At 38.2% G+C, this 22,225-nt stretch overlaps 1 protein-coding gene across 4 annotated transcripts; it reads right to left on the bottom strand.

Annotated features, from left to right (window-relative positions):
- Positions 1 to 23: 23 nt before the first annotated feature.
- On the bottom strand, positions 24 to 22,034 carry LOC137933090 (remodeling and spacing factor 1). 4 transcript variants are annotated; one of them, XM_068776876.1, is made up of 25 exons: positions 21,685 to 22,034; positions 21,430 to 21,617; positions 20,837 to 21,033; positions 19,752 to 19,863; positions 17,519 to 19,005; positions 17,379 to 17,449; positions 16,763 to 16,965; positions 15,886 to 16,048; positions 14,928 to 15,026; positions 14,144 to 14,301; positions 13,102 to 13,288; positions 12,017 to 12,144; positions 11,782 to 11,901; positions 11,035 to 11,156; positions 9,878 to 9,978; positions 9,022 to 9,127; positions 8,134 to 8,335; positions 7,176 to 7,410; positions 6,541 to 6,610; positions 5,266 to 5,363; positions 4,752 to 4,792; positions 4,103 to 4,459; positions 3,269 to 3,356; positions 2,468 to 2,567; positions 24 to 2,216 (listed from the first exon to the last, which is right to left on the bottom strand). In XM_068776876.1, exons 1-25 carry the CDS (start codon positions 21,827 to 21,829, stop codon positions 263 to 265), a joined length of 6,732 nt encoding a protein of 2,243 aa, XP_068632977.1. In that variant the 5' UTR covers positions 21,830 to 22,034; the 3' UTR covers positions 24 to 262. The 4 variants fall into 4 exon arrangements, with proteins under 4 accessions (XP_068632977.1, XP_068632975.1, XP_068632976.1 ...); XM_068776874.1 differs by having other exon boundaries at positions 5,266 to 5,381; XM_068776875.1 differs by having other exon boundaries at positions 11,035 to 11,159.
- Positions 22,035 to 22,225: the final 191 nt, after the last annotated feature.

Genomic DNA, 22,225 nt, shown 5'->3' on the forward strand with positions numbered 1-22,225 from the left:
ATTTATTTTGCAAAATGAAATTATCATTCTTTAATAAAATTCGTATTTAGAGTATACAGTAAGTACTTATCGATTGTTGTATAAATAAATCTCACTTAGAAATAAACAAAAACAATAATAGATTGTTTTATTCGAGACCAAAAAGACTCATATTTCATTTTTACTTCGTCAATCGTAACTTCATATAATATCATACATAGCGCACGCACTACCGGCCGGCGTATAAATAAAATTGTCTATGGGCATATACTGTACATGTACACTACGCGTCCAGCTCGTCCTCGCGCTGGCTCGAGAAGTAGCTCACCAGCCCCCCGAACACGCTGCCCTCCTCGCGGGGCTCGCTCGCCTCCTCCTCCACTTTGATTTGCTCCAGCGCTTTAAGAGGCTCACTCTTATTTACATTCTCGATCCTCATAAACGTTGGCTTTGTCTCTGGTGGGGACGAGGGTTGATTCTCCTCGGTTTCCTCTGTGTCGGCATCTTTTGGCGATTCGACTTCCTTTTGCGTGTCTGGCGACTTCATGGGCGGTTGTTCTCTGTTCGGCTGCGTGGGGGGTAATTGTTTGTCAATTGTCCGCATATCGGGGTAGTGGTAGGGCATGGAGTTGGGGCTAGAGCGGCCTGGCTGTGGGTGTCTGATCATGGGCATGCCGTAGGGGGGTCGCACCTGAGGACGCATATGTTGGAGGTATTGCATCTGGTCGTGCATGAGCGGTCGCTCCGGTCTCGGTCGCTGCTCCTGTTTGTCGCTGGGCGCGTTCGGCAAGTAGTGCGACATGTTCGCGTGGATGCGTTGCAATGGGGTTGGATGCTGCAATCTCGTCTGTAGGCTCATTGCACCGTCTGGCGGCTGCGGGGCAGGGGGCGCATATGGTCCGTAAGGCCCATACTGCGGCGCGTACGGTCCAAGAGGAAAACGCGGTCTCCTGTCTTTATTTTCTGTATGCTTGATCTTCGGGTGGTTTCTTAAAGGTTCAGGAGATGGAGGCCGATGTGACGGAGACGCCGGAGGAGTCCGATATTCAGGTTCAGTTTTAACTTCCGCTTTAATTTGTATGGGAGGTTCAGTGGCAGTCGGGGGGGTTGAACTTGATGGGGGAAGATTGGGCGGCTGCGACGGCTGACTGGGTGAAGCCGAATTAGCTGGCCTCGGATCAGCGATCAAACGGTCCGCGATTGGAACTTGACCAACATCGGAGTTTATTGGCACTCCAGGCACCGAGGTACCCGGTTGCCCGGGAACCAGTGGAGGCCTATGAATAGGCAAGACTGCAGGTCCGTTCGGGCCTTCAGGGGCAGGTCCATGGACGCCTAGTCCAAGCGCTGGATTAAGTCCAGCTACGCCTAAGGGACTCGGACCCGGTCTATGCGAACTCGAGTCTTCGGGGTCATGAGGGTTTGGTCCGGGTGGGCCATGAGGTAGCGGCCCATGCATCGCAGGCCCTGAGCCGTGAAGTCGTGGTCCAAGTGGTCCGTGAGGATTAGATCCAATTGAACCATTAGCGTTAAGTCCGAGTGGACCCGGGACTGGGGTGTGTGGATTAACATTCCACGGGCGAGGAGCGCGCGGGCCTATATGACCTGGGGCCATTGGATGTGGTCCTGCATGTTGCATATGGGGTCGTGGACCTTGCAAGTTTGGCGGGATCGGTCCGTGATTCTGCTGGGGAACGTGTGGTCCCAAAGTTGGGCCGGCACCTCCTAGTGGTGAAGAAACGGGAGGTCCGTGAATATTTCCTGGAGCTCCGGGAGGGATTGGGGAAGAAACGGGTTGTCCATGTGGACCGAGAGGACCAGAACTGTATTGAAGTGGCGAGGAAACGGGCGGTCCGTGAGGACCAGATCCAGGAGGACCATGAAGAGGAGACGATCCTGGGGGACCGTGATGTGGAGAAGATCCCGGAGGACCGTGATGGGGTGATGATCCCGGAGGACCGTGATGTGGGGAAGATCCTGGTGGTCCGTGCATTCCGGGTGGTCCTTGTCTATGCTGTGGCCCGGAGCCGTGCATGGAGGCCGGGGGTCTATGCGACGGTCCAGGCGGACCCATATTGGGAGAGAGCGGTTGACCTGGATATGACGGTAAGGCACGCAGATGCTGGTAGTACCCTTGCGAATACTGCGGTCGGTTCATGCCGGGGTGGAGCTGGTACATCATGCCCTGGGAGCGCGGGCCATAAGCTGACGAACCGCCCGGGTACATCATGGGGCCTCTGCAAACAGATTTACATAATGAACTTTACATTTGTACATAAATATATTTGCGAAAACTATTTTTTTGTGACTGGAATCGTAAACGACAACAGGGTAATAATGAACATACGTCGCGTGAAGTCGTTTGATAGCATTTGAGCGCAAACCGGTCTGCTTTATCTCTGGACTAGGGCTGTGCCTTGCAGTGGGTCTATAGGCTGACATAATGATGAAAAAATGATCACATTATTATTATTAGATCTAATGTTACCTGTATTGGTGGTTGAGCATGTGTGGCATCCTGGTGATGAGGCTCGGCTCTTCCGCCACCGGCTTGAACGGCTGCGGCGATCCGGCCACCGACAGCGTGCCTGCGATATCGGAACATATTTTAACAGATTAAAAATAAAAATTTTTGACCTTGACATCCCGCCGGGGAGATAATCGGCTTGTGTCGATTTTGTAACTGGATCTTCGTGGCCGGGCGTTTGGATCACTATAATGTCCGATAGCTCGCCTGGGTGAGCATTGGGTACCAATTATCGATGTCTGTCTTTTGTCTTGTCTTAGTGACTATATGGTTAATGCCAGACGTCTGATATGTTAGTCTGCTTAATCTGTGAGAAGTGGTGGAGAAAGAAACTCCAATTATGCTTCCATCTTGAATGATCAGGGGTTGCAGTGTACGTGCCACGTGTCTCTGTCTGTTTAGTCCGTTTGTATCGTGTGTGATTGTATTGTAGGTGGCGGCATCAAGTCAAGATCATTGATTGATTCAAGTTTTGGTCCTAACTGCTCGATCATTGGAAGTTCCAGGTCGATGTGCAGGTTTTTATTGCATACATACCGGGCGACTGTATTTAAACATAAACTTGGTTCATCATGCTAAGAGGATTGCGTATGCATGGAGACGTCTGATAACAGCTTTATAAAGTCACTTATTTGAGAGTGACATTTTACTGCTGCTATTCAGCAATGGAGGCTGAGGAGTCACCCATGGCAAAGACTGTTCAGGAGTGTGATCGGAACTGGTGGAGGGGGTGTATAACGCGTGTGTAGAACATGAGCGCACCTTCCCGCATCGGCGGCGCTTGCTCGGGCCGGTGCATTAACTGCATTCGGTCGTCGCCCATCGCTATGCCCCGCAACTCCGCTCGCACCTGCAATACAATTCAAAATATCGTCAATTATTTTAACATGTATCTACTAAGAGCCGGGAAAAAAATATTAGTGAGGAAAGCATCGCCTCATTGATAAATAGTGACCAAGACATTCCTGCGTTCCTCAAATATTGCAAAGCGATAATTGAGGACGATTAATATAATTAACACGTCTCGTGGTGCGGCAATTTTTGAAGGTTTTCCATTCAAGCCAAGTATGAAAAGGAAGATCTAAGAAACCTTTCATAACTTATTTATGGATCAAACACTCTTTTATAATAAAACGTTATGGTTGCCCTTAACATACTCCAATAGTGTATATATATATATATATATATATATATATATGTGTATATATATATTTCGAGGTATATAAGACATCCTTGACTTCAGAACAGATATAAATTAATCGTTTTTGATTTCAGGAACGAACGCAACAATTTTTTCTATCGTGTTAGCTCTTCTTTGTTGATACTACCTGCTAGCGCAGGTTGTAAATGCAAATGTAATGACTTCTTTTACAAAATTGTCATTTTATACCAGTACCAAAAACAGGTTGTCTATTATCTATCATAAATCACTAAATAAAAATTCATTCTCTTTCTCTCTAATCGTGCTTTTCGTGTTGGTGGCAAAATATCTTGACTATTAATTAATTAAAAGTACATAAAATAAATAATAATTAGTAGAATAAAAGGAAATAGGTACATTGAAAGATAGAGTATATATTTTTATTAATATCTAACCTGCAACCTGGGTGTGGCTGGAAAACGCTCTCTATACTCCGGAGGAGGTCCAGGTCCTCCAGGTCCAGCGGGAGGCGGGCGGATTGGCCTTGGCCCGGGCATGACCACCGTAGGCGGGACAGCTCCTCCCGGCATTACTCTCTCACCAACGGGCACAGCCATGTACTCGTTCTTCTCTCGTTTCATACGCCTGCTCTCCTGCAGCGCGAGGCGAGCGAGTTTCTTCTCCTCTCGCTCCTTCGCCTTCTGCTCTTTGAGCTTCTCTTTCTCTTCTTTCTTCTGTATGCGCTCAATGCGGCGTGCTTCTTTCTCAGCTTGCTTAGCTTCGCGTTCCAGCCGCTTCCTATCACGTTCCGCCTGTATATCGATAAAACGTCAATACTACATACAAAAAATCATACATTTAAAAAAAAAATATTTTCATTTTCTATAATTCTAAGCGATTGCCTTGTGTGATAAGACCGCCCATTGTACTTTTGTTTTACATTTGTTTATTATTATAAAACTATTTAAATGCACCCTAGCATGTATGATAGAGAACATTACAAAAAAAATTGTAAAAATATCATTTATCTTTCCTAATACTTTCCTATACATTACTACAAAAAGCAGACAGATTTACAATAATTTTTAATAAAAAAACACTCACTTGATTAGGTCGTAATGGCATCTCTCCAGTTTCTCTGAGGTCTGTATAAACATAATTTAAATGTTAAATAGATAAATAAATATTTATTTCACAACACAGTAACAAATAATTAAAACACAAAATGTTAACCATTTACCTTGATAGGTAAATAGGTAGGGCTGATGCCCGAAAGTTTTAAAAAATTTCGTGATCAACCTGATGTTTTGTTTTTAGCTTAGTTAGGCACAGTTTTAATCTTTTTAGACGGAATACACTTTCCTTTTTAGAATAGTTCTTATAACATTCCAATCTTTATTTATATTGTTTATAGGACTCTTCAATCAGTTCGTACAAAGTTGCCATTTCCAAATATTCCTGTACAACGATACCTCGCTTTGCGTCGTTTCGTTTAGCGTTTTTTTCGAAGTTGCGTCGCTGCTTAATTAGTACTAATTTTCTTTTAAGACCGTGTTTTACGCTATGTGTGTTGTCTGTGTATGTATATGTATATAAAATTTCAGTTCAAGAAAAATACCTTTGATTTTAACACCGACCAGCTTGGCGAGAGCGTCGTCGCTGGACGGAGATGACTTCGTCCCTCCACCGCCTCTACCTCGCCCCCCGCGATTTCCCCTGATGGCGTCAAAGGTTCTAGTTTTAAGATGAACAGGCAAAGGTTATAAATTTTTGGAGCCATGTAAAACATAATTATTCTATTAAAATGATAAAAACAACAAACAATCGGGCGAAAGAAGTGAAGCAATGTATGGAAAGAAATGGGAAATATTTTTAAGGAGATAAGAGAAAAGAATGAAAGACAAAGAGAAGGACGAAAGATTAATATAGAAATTAATAAAAATTATAATGTAACCAAAGACCTCATCCACTCATGATACGGATATAACAAGATGTCCCAAAAGCAGGGCTATAAAAATTACTTACTTTCTTTATTATCTAGATATTAATCTTTCAACACGATAAACCTGACACCTTCACAGTTAATTCATTGAACGCGTGTTTAATTAGTTAGTATTAGAAAATATATAACACATAATTTCAATTACAGAACATCCACTGCTACATACACCTTCCCTAATATATTTCTGAAAGTTGGAAGTGGTTTGTGTTCAGGATACTAAGTTTTATGAAGTAAACCGCATAGCTGTTCCTAATGGACAGATATTTAATGTCTTAGATGATGTCTCGCCTATTAGCCTTATAGCTATTACATCATCATCATTATTTCAGCTGCTGGACGCCCACTGCTGAAGAAATGCCTCTCCTATTTAGAATAAGAGAGATTTAAAATGACCTTCATCCAATGTTTTTCAACAACCATAACACCTTGTGAATGGATATCCTACGCTGGGAAAGCCCGTCCGCAGTCTTCCAGAACCTTAAGGCTTCTACAGACCACTGCCACTCCACTTTAACTTGTCAATACACTGGAGTATTTCGTTTACTTTTGATTGTCTACAATTCATCTCGTTTTGGTTCAATATCCTAAAGAAATTCCACTAAGCATAGCCCTCTTGATGCATGCATGGCCCATAAAGCGACCAAGGAGGTATATATATATCTTGTAGAATGTGTATATATATGTATAGACTTTATATTGGAATATTTAAAAAAATCGAAATAAAGAGATAAACATTGATGAATTTAAATACGCAGTGAATATAAGCGAGCTTTTTGGTCGCTCAAAAAAACCTACCAAATATATATATTATTTGTATTTGGTAGGTTATTATTAGTAGTTGATTTTTGGTAAATTTGTAGTTTTTTAATAGTTTGATTTAATAAAACAAACCTGCTACCACGACCACCCCTGCTACCTCTGCCACGCATCGGTCGAATAATTTGTGGTGTTTGCTGGGCATCTGGAAATATAATTATAAATGTGATATATCATGTATTTATACATAATATGTACAGGTTAAATATGGTAATAAGTTAGGCAGACAACTTTAGCTTCCAAACCACCGTATTGGAAATCTAAAAGGTAGGTCTATGTTGAGCAGAGGATGTCCTTCGTCTCAAATTCAAAAGCTAAATATATACGACGAAATAAATACGACGGTTTGATATTTTTTGGATGAAATGCCACAGACTTGATAAGAACAGGCGAAGGAAACTTAGTTGGACTATTTTTTTTATAGTATAAAATTGCTTATTTAATAAACAATTAAAAAGTTTTTGTAATACAGATAAATATATTTCTCAAAATGTGCTATCTTTTATAAATTCAATTAAGGAGTAAAAATCATAAGCACATACATTCTTTGACATTTTTTTTATAATCCATCTAATAATAGAAGCTTTCTGAATAATTTCTGGGTTCTGGCGAACACGTACCCAAGGTATGCCATAGGCGATATTTGTAAAAAGCGTTACATCTAATGTTAATGCTAAGAGAGAAGTAAGAAAAGAAGAGACGATGCTCACTGAGATGCGCTTGCAGTTGCTCGGTTTTCTCTCTCGTGACGTGGTCGGGCAGCTTCTCTAGCGGGACGACAGCGGTCTTGCTGATGAGGTCGGTGAGAGCGCGCTGCCGCTCCTCGGCGGAGTCGTCGCGGCGCCGCTTGGCCCGCTCGGAGCCCGAAGACGAGTTGTCCCAATCGTCCACGCGGAACTCATCCGAACTATCCGCCATGTGCTTGCCGGACGACTTGTGCATCTCCTGTACATTAACAGTGTTACTACAACTGCTCATATGTCAAATAGAATCGGAATAGGCAACCAGTGATTGGAATATATCGAACAGAATTGGAATAGGTGAATAATGATCAGAATATTCCTATGACCAGTGATGGGAGCATTTCAGATCGAAGCGGAATAGATGACTAATCAAAATCGAACCTAAGTAGATCTCCAGAATTGGTATTACAAAAAAAAACGATTGTGGGAACTCGAGAATGAGTGACATGTGAATGGAATCATGTTCTTTTTGTTTGACTTTGATAGGTTGTTTTTGCCCAGCAATGGGCTTCTTGCAAAATTATATCTGCTTAAATTTCCGCAATCTAAATATTGTTTATGATATAATGAATAAAAATGGTATATGGTCGGACTCAAGACCCAGAGGTGGTAGCAGTGAACCTTGGCAATTGAGAGGTTGGTAGAACTTCATTAATCACATGGGCGCGCCTCATGACGAACCTTCAGTAAACGGTGTTTCCCTACGAGAAATAGAGTGGCAGGTGTATAAAGTGGGGGCCATAAACTCCCACAAGCTTCAGCCCCGTAGCTAACAAAGCGCAGATGGTGACCACCGAGGGGATTTTAGTGGGAAGGAATCCCACATAACCTTGTTCTCTCCCAAGAGGGAGAGTATCTTAAATTTTTTTAAATTTCTACTTGAAACCAATGTTAATCAGTACAAGAGGTTATGTTTGCTACTCACATCTTCGGACTCAGTGTTGGGCATCTCGGTGTAGTCAATCTTGCGCTGCCGGGTGCGGTGCTTGGGCGACCAGTCGTTGGGCTCGCGGTCGTCGCTGAGGCCGCCGTAGGTAACACGCGCTCGCACCACGTTCCCCGCCGCGTCGTACTGAGTTAAACGAGACCGCGCCCGCGGTCCGTCTCGACGTTTCCTAGACTTCGACCTGATCGACAAATTATCTAAATTTATATAAACATCAACAGCGTACACGGGGTGATAGGTTATAAGTGTAAAATCTTCTAATTTTTTACACCTATTTCCAATAATCTTATATGAAGTTATCATTTGAAATATGTATAATATTTTTTTTTACACTGGAGTGTGACAAGTCAATTATTTTTAGTATCACAAAGTCCGCAGGGACAGATAATAAATAATAATTAATTATAATACATAGTCATGATAGTTACCATTAAATTATTTATTATCTCTGAAACCATTGACACCAGTAACCGAATATCCGCCGATATAAATAGTACTATTTCACAAACTATATATATATATATATATATATATATATATATATACACATATATACTGGGTTACATTGGAATGATGGAAGAGAGAAAAGGAAGTATAGGACGTTATCTATAGATATTTATATAATTGAATTTTTGGTCACGCTCTAACTTGATAACATAAATTTGTTTACTTCATTTTTAGTTATTTCGTTCATTTCTTCAATTGAAATGCTGCAGACTAATATCTTCTGGCAATACAAAACAGCCAGTCAATAAATAAAAATAGAATAACATATAAATATTAAACTTTAAATATTCCACAAAAGTTAAAGCAAAACAAATAATACAAGTTAATTACAATATAATAGTAATATTTGAACATTATTACTTTTTAGACCACTCCTTGGTGCCCGCCGATTCACTGGAACTGTCTTCGAATACACCCTTCTTCTTTTTCTTAATTTCTGGTGATGACTCTGCCAACTTATGTCGCTCTGAAATATAAAGGAATTAAAAACAATATTTTAAAACTAAACAAATATTATTTGTATCTTGTACATAAATAAGTTACTGTTTTCGCTGAAGAGAATTATTATAACAAAATACACAACACGTTTGGAAAGTAATGACGACTTAAGGACGCGACCACGAGCCGATATACTCGGAATGAGTACCAACTAGGTCAGTGTATCTCAACGTGGGGCCCACGCCCCAGATGGGGCAATTTGAAAGTGGACTCGACAAGAGTTTAAACCTTTTGCTTTAATATAAAACAATATTTATGTTTTTACCATGGGGGGCTCGAGAATTAAATAAAGGCTGGGGGAGGGGAGGTCTAAGGTCGGGCATGGCACAAAAAAAGATCGATGAAGGTTGCAACTATTGCATGAGAGTAAAAAGTCTCCTACGTGTCTAGTAGACAGGGAGGAGACTTTTTGCTACCATGACCATGACACCAGGAATATAGTACAACTGAAAACTATTGACAATGGAACTTGGAAATAGTGACTGAAGTATATCTTAAATTAAATAAAACTAGCTATAACCTAGAAACGGATAGTAAGGAATTTACCACATTAAAAACATTGTCATTAGTACATCTTATAAAAAATAGTCACGTGTAAACGCATGTTTTCATCTTTTTGCAATGGTTAACGCCCACTTCAATCATCCGTCCCTTTCATTTGCTTACACTGTTCGAAGGATATATGATAATAATTTTAGTCACATTAACCACGATGTACCTTTCTTATCTGGTCTTACGGTCCGTCGGATAGGTAGAGAGTCAGAAGACCTGGATTCCCGTTCCGCTGATGATGATATGTCTTCAGATGATGATTCCATTCTATGAATAGAAATATCAAAGCATAATTAAATGGTACTAGTCAACAGTGTAATTTAAAATAACATGTCCCTGGCTATCAAACAGTTAAAAAAAGCCTGTTAGTAATCATATAAAGAAAAAAATCAAAATTACTAAATTTTTGAAGAGTATGAAAGACTTCATTTTCGAAAGTAATTATTGTGTAACATAAAGAAAATAAATTAATAAACAAAGTGATCAATTGAAACAATTTGTGTTTATTTATATTTGCACATATTTCCAATAGGTCCTATTGGCAATATATTCCAAAGGCTTCTGTATAGCAGTATATATCCTACGGCTGAAACTACGATTCAACAGGCCAATAACATTTGACAGTAAATTCTGTTAGGGTAGTTCTTCTTTTTAGCTGATAGACATTCTCTGCAAGGCCTTCCGCAAAGTCAAGAGAGATGACGATGAAGAAAGACCTGTCCGCATCCAGCGACTTTTCGCGACCTTGATCTATGTCTTCGGTCCTCCTAGTGGAGTCTACCTATGTCGCCTCTACCTTCTTGAGAGAACCTTTCAGCCCCAAAAGCTATCGGTTGCACGAGCAAAGTGCATCCGTCCATTGTCACTTCAGACGATTTCATTCTTCAAACTACATCGATAACATTGGTTCTTCTGCGGACCTCTTCATCTATCTACTTCTATCTATTGCTTTCTGGGTGACCTTGTTTCTTCTCAAGACCCACCCGTAAGCGACCACTTCTCGAATTTAGTCATCACCGGCAATACGGTTATAGACCTTCATTTTCAGACAGGTCAACATAGTAAGAATATTAAAAATTTAAGAGTATTAAAATACGTTCGCGCTTAGGAGAGAGAGGGCTGATGTTTCACCTGACAAGAGGTGATAGATATCTCGGGATATTTAAGAAACTCTTGAACATACGAACAATAAATCAAGTTTTTATTAATTTAACGACATAACACAGTCTTACTTTAATATTTTTTTGTATCTACCCACATTTAAAAGAACAGTAAATATAATGCAGTTTATTAGTACAATTTGATTTTAATATCATTTCTTACCCTGTATCTTTGAAGTCTTCATCAGTTTCATCGTCGTCTTCAGATGGAACATCCAACGAATTGAGCTTCCTCGGTTTCCGACGTTGCTTTTTCTTCAGTTTCTTCAATTCCACTGGCATGCCCTGCTAACATAAATAATTATATCTACATATATAAGAGCTTACCAACTATGTACTACATAATACTTCTATAACTTGACATGTGGTTAGAATACTCCTTTTATTAACTTGTGGACAACTTCAAAACTCCTTTCTGCAATTGCTAATCTTTTGTATACAGATTATAATAAGTATGTTATTGATTTTTTGATTTTCCTTATTTTCAGTTTAAAAGACCAGTTTTCAATCTTGCTTAAAACTATTTCTCCGTCATCGTCGTCTTTTCAGCCTATAAAAACCCACTGTAAGGCATAGGCCTCCCCTAAAGATATCTATGGGTGATATACCATAATCGCCATGCTTGACACACGGGTTGGCGATCGCAGTGTGGTATTATGGTTCGCGAAGGACGCTGCTGCTCCTTTCAAAACTTATTTGTGATATACAATCCTATGTAATTATACACCAAGTGTGAACTATAAAAATTATAGTCCAGGATTCGAACCCGCGAAATCAAAACCGCGAATCTCAGTCCTCTACCGCCGGGCTACCACAGTTCAATATTAAAATACCTAACTTTATTTTATTCGTTGAACTAAATAGAAATTTAATTACCTACTCGACTCTACCGATATCAAACCACATGTACCTGTTCTCTTGCTTCTCTCTCTGCTTTCATCTTCTCCTCTTCGGCGGCTTCTATGATTGTTGAAATGTCCTTCCCGCGGCCCTGATTGCCCGCACTTGTTGTCGGCTCCACATACTCCTCCTAAAATTGTACAAACATTATATAAATTAAACTTTAAATTATTTATTTCTTAAAGTTAACTTGTAAAAAATGTTTTTGTGTTAAAATACCAAATAAATAAAAAATACAATATGACCTTGATGGCGGAGCTAATGAGGCGATCGTACTCCTGGGCACGGTAGCTGACTGGCAGCTGACGGCGCGCCCTCAGCCTGTACACGGCGCCGGACGACGACGACGACGACCACTCGCTACCACTACCATCTGTGGACATTGCATCACTTACTTGTCTATCACAAACTGGTAATTGCACAGGTCTAGACTACATAGTATGTCCAGTTCTGGACATTGGCTTCTCCTATAGACTTTGAATAGGACATAGTTATAAGGGGCTGCATCCAGTGCCTGATGACCTTGCCAAGGTTGTCTATTCATCTTGTGGGTGAGTTTACTTCTGCGCTTGCCTGTCCTTGGTCGCCACTCCAGAACTTAAAGGCCCAGCAGCTACCTGGTCTACACCATTTGTCGTCTGCTCACTGCCACTTTAATTTGTCAATTCATTTGGCTATGTCAGTTCTCACACCTAATTTGGTCTCATAGTATAATACCGAGTGTAGACCTTTCTATAGCTTGTTAAGTGACCAAGACCTTGCTAATAACACCTGAAGTGAGGGACCATGTTTAATTGCCGAATTCACCAGTACAAAGACTATCAGAATTTATAATGTTACATCTAATAATTGAGTAATTATCAGTCTGAAGATGTATGCCTGTATACCACCACATTGTTAAAATTCAGTATAGAATCCTTGAGGATATACTCCCAAGGACATAAAGACATCTAAAACAAGTGAAACATACCTTTATTTGGAAACAAATATACCTGAAGACAACACTTATAAAATGAACAAGTACTATGGTCTTGTCAATTAAATAACTCAGTATAATTTGATAATTAATTTATATGTGGTGGAAGTATGAGCGAGACAGTATACAGTCAAAAGTCAACATCAGCATATTTATGGTACAAGGTCCTAAAACAGTATTGGTGGAATTACTTAAGCTTTGGTTGAGTAGGGGGAGAAGTCTGGTCGGCGAAGGTGAACGCTAATAGATTACAAGGAGGCCTCCGTAAGGATCATCAGCCCCGACCTTCGTACCCAGCCTCTCTCCCTGAACTCATACAGTGAATATAAGAATGCTAGGAAGTTGTATTTATACCTGATTTGTCGTCGGATCCGTCGTCATATTTATCGTCGGATTTATCCTCGGACTTGTCGGCGGGTTCGGGCGCGGATTCTTCGGCGTTCGCTTCGTCCATCCGCCGCTGCTCCCGTTCCATCTCCACATTGGCGAGGAGCTGGTCGTACTTGACCAATTCTTCTTCGAGCGCCGATATCAGTTTCTCCTGTAACAAATAATAAAATATCAGAATTATTTATTCTATTCTTAATTTAACTTCTTTTCAGCTGGTAAACGCCCTCTGCAAGGCATAGGCCTCCACCAAAGGTGCCTACTTCCCGCGATTTTAATCATATCGTCGGTATTCCTAGCGAGATGTCTAATCTCCTCATGTACCATAAAATTTGACATTAAAATCATAATCACATAATTATTTGCTGAAATGTTGCATTCCAGTAAACACAAAATTTATTTTAATATTTTTTTTATAATATTACTATTATTTGAGTGTTGGTGAAATCCTCGGACGTGATGTGAAATGACCAAAACATAACGAAGGTCTGAACATAAATCAAAATTTTCATGCGATACCCAAGAGGCCATAACAGAAAAAGAGGTAGACGACACCTCTAGCGTTGGGAGGACGAAATAATGGAGATAGCTGGGAGGAGTTGGACCAGGATAACAGTAGACAAAAACTAGTGAAGGAAAATGAGGCAGCTCTTTTCAAAGCAAAAATCTGAAGTGCGAATTACTTCTATATTATCTGTGTATCTATCCTAGATGTGAAACATTTCACCGTAAATCAAAGCAGATAAAAGAGCTCGTTAGCTATATAATTATAACATAGACGGTTTACTTTCCTAGACTTCCTTTTGAAAAAAATCTGTCTGCAAAACTATGTAAACATCTGAGGTCTCTTCCAAGAAACATCAAAACGTTAGGGACATCATACGGTCAGTTCTGGGTTAAGCTCTTGGGGAATCGCTGCTCAACAGAGTTCTTAAACAATAGAATAAGATATATTAAGTTTATTCCTCTAAAATGTCTTATAATAAAAGTATTATATTTGTATACTAACATGATTGCACGGTGGGCAATACCAGTCACCTTCAGGCACCAGCAACAGCATGGGCTTGAGACAGCTGCCGTGGTACCCAGCATCGCACTTGTCACAGAGCAGTATCCACTCCGGCTGCTCACCACTGCCACAGCGCTTGCAGAACCCGTCATCATTTTCTGAAAATTTTGAATTATTCACTTAGATTTCAACCATTGGTAGTGATTACTGTGTATATCATAAGATACATGCCTACATTGATAGGTGAAGTCACGACAACATTTTAGTTTTTCATTATAATAAAAAAATAATATAATAAGGAAATAAATTTTTGTGGACCTCCCTTTTTATTGTCATGCTAATGTAGACTCTCGTTGAGTCTCCCGTGAACTCCTGGGGGTCAACTTAGACCACTTATGTTACATTATGAGGAGAATGCTGAAAGAGCCACGCTTGGCAGACAGGTATCGCGATCACAGTGTTGTATTATGATACACAGAGGAAGCTGATGCCCATAACCTGGAAACTTGTTTGTAAACATTAGCAATCTTATATAACAAAGTGTGAATTATATAAGATTGTATTCCAGGAATAGAATTAGTGGTCTATGATTGCAACGCTATGTTTGTATATAAGCTAGAATAATTATCGCCAGACATGTGTATGCCTACAATAGGCAAATTACACATAATTTTGTATGTTGTTATATGAAACTAATCTAAACTTTTATATTGCCATAGTGAATTTGAATGCAGTGGAGGTAATAGTGGCAGGTATAATAGAGAAATCTGTATTCTAATCTCACCTTCCTGAAGAGTACGCGCAAGTTTAAGAGGCTGTGTGGGTTCACCGTCCTCCAAATCAGACTCAGGAGAGAACTCATGATCAGACTTGGAATATTCCACTGGAAACAATATAATAATATATTTGTTATGCAACAATAACAATCCTTTAAAAAACATCAGAATAGAAACAATAAAATATTCATAAATTATATCCATAATAGAACATTGTTCCATGTAAATGAAAATTTTGTAAATTGTTACATAGCCTCAATTTTAACATGTAAGAAAAGGACTAATATATAGCTGATAAATGCGCATGCGGCAAACAATGCGAATTACACAACTACCACCGTTAAATCAATCAATACGAGTTTCCATGGATCATGGAGAAGTAATGTTACACCCATTAGTGCCAAACACCGAGGCAGCGGGCTGGCGGGCGGTGCACTTTATTGCACGACTACTGCTACATAGCGGAACTAGTTATTTATTAGTCCTTTTCTTACTTAGGATGGACTTCCGCAAAGTAACGCCTGAATCTATTAGATATTCAATTGTAACATATTTATATATAACATATAAACACATAAATTTCTGAGGGTTCAAGGATTGCTCAAGGGCAGACAATCTTAACCAGGTTGTCACAAGAGGTCAGTTGCAGACAGCTTCCAGCAGGTCCCTTAGGAAATCTAAGGAGAAGATCCATCTTCAGTAGTGAACATCAGAAGTGATGATGTTGAAATACAAGTTCTCATATAAGAGAAGTTATTAAAACATCTGTGATTATCTTATGTATACTATTTTTTTTTACACACAATTATTTATTATTGCAGCACAAAAACATTTTGTTGTCCTTGTGTTTAATATCAGAATTGTATAAATAAATAAATACAACAAATATGCTATTCAATTTATAAATAATTATTACATTAATGTCAACTACCACCGAGAAAACAGTACTCTTGTATCCACACTTACAATCAGGTTCTTCAGGCTGATCAAAAAGTGGCTCATCGGATTCCGAGTCCGGCTCAGGGCCAGTCGAATCCGAGGCACGCCAAGCGGCTGGGCGGCGACGTGCCCGGGCTTCGCCTTCGGAACTACTGCCGCTTGCACGCCATTCCTCCTCATCTTCTTTGTTCTTAAAAAAGCAAAACACAATATAATTCTAATTATTTCTCATGTGGCACACCTATTCATATTTATCTGTTAAATTATGTTATTAATTCTGTCTATAAAAATATAAGATTTATTTCCTGAAAAGCTACCCAAATGGTTCACAAATAATAATTTTTTTTTGATATAGAAAAAGTATATGGTGATTCCTGGTGTTTAGGCGGTGACTTCTTCTAGACTGGTCTTATTACTATCTACATGAACATTAAAATATATCAATTTTACAATGACTAAAGAAAAAAAGCGCTTTGAACACAATATAAAAAAATTGGTTTGTATTTATAATTTTGTTGTTTACTGGGAGCAAACCCTAAAATTGCTTAGTTTCTAATGAGTTATAATTATTACAATGATTTTATTTTCACCAGAATGTCATAGCTGCCTAAATGGTATTTGTAGATTTTGTGGGTTTGAAGTAGCAGGGTACAGAGTGTACATAGACCTCTGTTAAAGTAGTGATGCTCGAGGGCTCCCAGTGGAGCTTCAGCTCGGGTCAGAAAACACTACTATTTTACAAGGTTGGAAGCTCTTAGATCGCTTTGGTGAACGCTCCATGGAGTCCACTAGGCTCAAGGGCCCCCATGAGGGGTCCTTGGTGTGGGTTGTCACTCTTTGATAACACCCAATTACAATGACATAATATTATTTTTTCCTAATGCATTTATACTAAACAACTTACTTTCTTTTTATGTATCATCTTGAGCTCTCTCAATGTGACTTCTTCCAAATGTCTCCTATCAGCTTCCTCCTTTATCTTCATCTGCGCTATTCTTCTCGATTGTCTAACTGGTGTGTCATCTGTTTGGTTTGTACTGCCTTTTGGTTTCGCTTTCTCTTTTGCTTTAGGTTTCTTTTTCAGCAATCTCTTTGCAGACTTTTTACCTATAATAGTTATTTGTTTATATTTAAAATGAACGCAATTAAATAATAGCACCAGCAAGTTCAATAATATCTCCATTATCTAATACATGCAAGAATTACTTAGAAGAATATTTATATAATAACTCTGAAAACCACAAATATCTAAAGAAGGCCACAGTGAAAGAAGAGTTCAGAGCATTGGCTAAGTTCTTCCTACAATGAGTTGCTAATCAAGCAAGTTGTCTAACCAAATTCTTTCATCAGCTCATTTTTCTTAATGCCTTAAAATGCCAAAAAACTCTGAAGTTTTATGAATGGATGCAGTTCTGTGTAAAACCGGAATGGCTTTGCTGAAGCTACCCTTATCCTGACAGAAAACACTAGCTTATAATAACCAGACTGATCATGAATAACCACAGATAAAAAATACTTACCTAAACTATACAGTGTCTCTTCTTCTGATTCACTAGAGCATTTCGCCATATGTTTAGCTTCAATTTTTTTTCTGGAAGAAATGTTTAATTAATGTGCCGCTTGAATCAGTGCCATAATAAAGTAAATAAAAAATTAGTACCTAGACGCAGTCATGATCTTTTTAGGTTTAGTTTTGAATCGCTTGCCGCTTGTTAATGGTTCTTCTTCGTCACTCTCACTCTGAGATTCAGATTTAGTTTTGTCATTGGCTGTTGTATTTAATAAAGTTCTCTTCAGTGCTTTGCTTGATTTACTATCGTTAACTTCTAACTTATCGTTATCTTTACTTACCTCTCTAGTTTGTATTTTGTGATACTTTTTACCTTTTAATTTACCTTTACTAGCTTTAATTTTCTTTCGTTTTGTTATAGAATCTTTGACATTTTCTGTATTAACATCTTTATTTTCAATGTTTTCATTTTTAACATCTTCATTTTCAGCTTTGGAATGTGATACACTGTCTGGTTCGGGTTCAGGCTCCAATGGTTCCAAGCGTAACTTTTTTAAAGGTAAGGTATCATCTGTTTTGTTATCTTTAGCTGCTGTTTCTTCATTATCATTTTGGACATTTTCAGTTTCATCATGTTCAGAGGATACACTACTTTTTCTTTTTTCTATAATACTTGATTTACTTTTGCGGCCTTCTGTTTCTGAAATGGAGTTATTGTCTTTACTTTTCCTTAGTGCCATTGGTGTTTCAACTTTTTTAACTTTCCTGATGTCCTTTTTTGTTTTGCTTTTACTTGTACTTTGACAGTCTGTCTTTTCATGTACACTGCTATCTCTTCTCAATTCCTTTTGACTACTTGATGCACTTGAATTTGAACCATTAGATTTGTCTAAGCTTCTCACACAGTGCTTTTTTGAGTCATCTACATTATCACTGGACTGTTTCCTTAAAGACCTTTTTGTAACAGCGGGTTTATACCTTAACTTAGCATCCTTATTTAGTTTAACTCTACTAGATTTTTTTACATTGTTAGCATGTTCTCCATTAACACACTCTTCACTAGCATTATCTACATCTGAATTTTCATGTAAATCTGTATTATTTGTTTGTTCTATTGTCTCAGGGTTACCAGTATCATTGTCCCATCCCCAACCATCACCATAAATAAACATCACTGGCTCGGATATCTCCTCACCAATGAAGTAGGAACTGTCGCAATCCTCTCCATTACCATCCCCTTTTATAATCATAACAGGCTCTTCTATCACTTCACTTAACTCTTCAGGTTTGTCATCCTCTGTGCCTGCCTTTGTTTCCGGAACATCTACATCTTCTTTCTCCTCCTCTTCCTTCTTTTCTTCCTTTTCATCTTTCTCTTCTGTACAATCATCTTGAGTATTTCCGGTTTCAATGTCTTTTTTATCATCCTCATTGTCTGATGCTTTGTTATTTCCTTCCTCTGTTGTTTCGGCTATATTACTTTCTTTAGCAGCTTCCAGAACATCATCTTGTACCGTCTTATCCTCAGTTCTACTGCTCTTCAACTCAACTTTTTGGTCATCACTTTCATTTCCAGATTCGGATTCAGGGCTGAGAAATTCCTCTTCATTTTCTTCTTCTGCTTCTGATTTACTAGCCTGAAAAATATGTTTAACATATTTATTATCTATTATCATTATCCTGAATTTTGGGGCTTAGGCTTCTATTATTGGCTACTATTACTAAAGCATCTGTGGAAAGAATATAGGCTATGCTTAATTGAGGTCTGTTGTACAGCATATGACCTGATTTTTGGTCTGATATCATTCCTTTTACCAATGTTTTTCTTCACAAACAGTAACAAACAGTTTAATTGTTACCCTGCCTAAAGACTCGAAGCCAGATCTCTCGTTTCAAAGTGTACTAGGAATTAACACATCGAGCAATGGGCAAACCAGGTTGTAGTAACCCCGCCAGCATGTGGTGGCTTTGATCTTTACTGATCAATGCCTTTTTACAAAAAATCTGTTTCCTTTAGGTGTTACCAATAGTCCACTTTACAGGACACGCCTGGAAGAGGACAAGATTTATGCTCACATACTACTTCGGTATCAGTATACCTCTACATATCAACTATCAGCTATCTATGTATACCATATCTCCATAGATAACATCCTAAAGGGCTGCCCATCTCGGATCACCGAGGTACCTAAACAAGATCGGCGGCGACATCAAGGTTCTGCTGGGATTTCAACAGTATATTCACCTTCGTTATCAACAACTTTTAGCCATAAAAATTAATTAATTTTTGTGTAAAATATGTTGACAGACAAAACATTACTTTCCGGTCCCCTTAATGTTTGAAGTGCTAACTGAACTAATATTTCAATATGTTAACTCATACCTCTACTTGTGTAGGAATATCAGCACTGCTAGAATCTTCATTCGCAATTGGCTGTGATATCTCTTCACCACTTTTCAATTGACCAATAATTTTTACAAACTCCTCCCGGTTGCTGAAATGAACAATGGTCATGGTGAGAAATTTTTACAACAATGAACACTCTCCACAGTTTTTCTGTTCCTTACATTATATTACCAATACTACTAGCACTATTTTTTTCTTATACAGAGAAATTGCTTTTAGATGTAAAAACTTTAAAGGGGTATAGTTCATTTACCATCAATTAAATCCTTGACATACAAATAAACTCTGCATTGATGCATTTCAAGGACACCATTCAATATGGCTTGCCTAGCGCTCAAGTGCTCACTAATGGACAAGCTCAGACCCAGTGTGTATTATGTTAAAACTTACATTGCAGTATAAAATTTATTAACATTCATTTATTACTACCATTATATTACTAATTTACAATAAGTCTACAATGGCACATGAAATGATTGATGAATCAGAGCCGTTGTTGTATGTCAAGGAGTTAATGCATGATTCATTGAATCCAAAAATCAAATGCTTTCAGAGATAATAAATAATGAAATGGTCATAAATTAACATAGAGGATTTCCAGAATTCCAGTTCATCATTATTATCATATCAGTTGATAAATGCTTACTACAAGACATAGGGCTACTCCAAAGATTGTCTCAATGACTGGTCCTGCCCTGGTACTGCCTGCATCAAGTAAATTCCCATGACCTTAACAATGGTGCTGCTCCACTGGTATATTTATTATTAGCCTCTGCGTATGATAAATAAGCTAACATTTACCATTAAATACTTAAGAAATTGCTTATTGGAATGCAATATGATACCAATTGGTTTGTTATTAAAAATCTGAATTTTAATATTATCTTTTTTTATTTTTTATTATCTTATTAAAATTAATAGAGATATGTATTTAAAAAAAAACTTTTGCCCTACTGGAAATCTATATGGGAAGCCTATATCCAGTTGTGGACATTCTATGGCCAAAATAAGTGATGATGATGTTTTTATGCTTAATAGGTATAATTAAAGAGGTGTTTCACCTAGCAATCAGTTGCCATGTCTCTTCGTCTTGATCTTCTTTGTACAAACATAAATTAGCTTCGTGATCAATCTGCAGCCAGTAAACACAACCATTTTTGTCTCTTCCGATTGGGTCCAATCTCAGGTCTTTACTTGACAATGAGTTAACAGCGTTTTTGAACTTTGGGTGGCATGTGAATTGGTATTCAAACAGTAACTATGGACATAAGAAATATAGTACAAATATGTTAATTTATCTTTCAAATGAACTAATGTTCAGTACATGACAAAGATATCTTAATACAGCTTTTATAAAATATTTTTTGCAAAATCTTATAAAAAACAAGCCATTATTTAATTATATTCTTAAAAACAAAACATTATTTGCCTTCTATCTTATTATTCATAAACAAACATTTTTGAAAAAAGAATAAACAGGTTCCTTTTTTAAAAAAAAAATAACACACTCATATAGATTGTTTATCTAAAATGTCAAGACATTTTAAATGTTTTCTTTGACAACTATGCAAAAATTAAAAAAATAAATACATGCATTTATTTTATGCAATAAAACATAAAAAATACACTTCTAGGTAAATAAGAACAAAGTTACCTTCAATATTCTCAATTTAACTTGAGTACTTGCTTTCTTGTAAGAAAATCTCTCTATCTCCCAAGCTTCCTGATGATATCTTTGTTGATGGCAAAACTTTATAAGAGCCCTTTCCCAACGATTAACTTGTATAGACTTGAGCGCGCGCCGCAACAGCCTTATATGTAACTCCTTTAACGGATCCAACACTAAAACAAAAAACTCACTAACATGTTTGTTTATATTGAGCTTAGTATTATGTTGTCGTCGCCGTACCTTCTTGCGTGTTCTCTATCAGTTCCTGCAGTTTAACTATCGTAGGTATTTCCAAGCCGTACAGTTTACCGAAAACTTTCAGAAATGAATAAATAACAGCGAAATTAGGATCAGTCGTACATGAAATTTCACCATCGGACGCCATCGTCGACAATTATTATGCTCTTTTACTAAACATCGCTGAGTAATTGTAACAACCGGTGTGAGATTGTCGCACTTAAATCTATTGGGTATTTATAAAACATGTACATTATTCACGAAAATATCTTCATTATCAATTGCACTCGATGCATTTATACTTATTTTCTAAAATAATAAAATAAAACCCGATGACAGCCATCGCACCATAAACAAATTGTAAACTTTAAAGTTTTAGCATTTTAACATATTAATTCTGGCAAAGATGGTGCTTACTCAGCCTTTGACGTTTATAATATTTATAACTTATTTTATTTACCAGTTGTTCTTGTACATTAAACGCTTATTTGACTAAGTTACATTATAATATGTTCATGTTTTACTAGTAAATATTATTTTTAAA

Source organism: Battus philenor, unplaced genomic scaffold (assembly GCF_028537555.1).
Source record: "Battus philenor isolate CCGP_79_NKW_IND1 unplaced genomic scaffold, ilBatPhil1.0.hap1 SCAF_12, whole genome shotgun sequence".
In the NCBI taxonomy this organism is placed as follows: domain Eukaryota; kingdom Metazoa; phylum Arthropoda; class Insecta; order Lepidoptera; family Papilionidae; genus Battus; species Battus philenor.

Bases quoted from the DNA above. Each gene is read 5' to 3' on its own strand.
- LOC137933090 (XM_068776873.1), bottom strand. From the start codon at position 21,829: ATGGCGTCCGATGGTGAAATTTCATGTACGACTGATCCTAATTTCGCT. The intron at 17,450-17,518 runs GTACTAATTTTT...CATTTCTTCCAG, and splicing joins AAGATCATGACTGCGTCTAG to AAAAAAAATTGAAGCTAAAC. The intron at 6,611-7,175 runs GTGAGCATCGTC...TTATATTTCCAG, and splicing joins GCAACTGCAAGCGCATCTCA to ATGCCCAGCAAACACCACAA.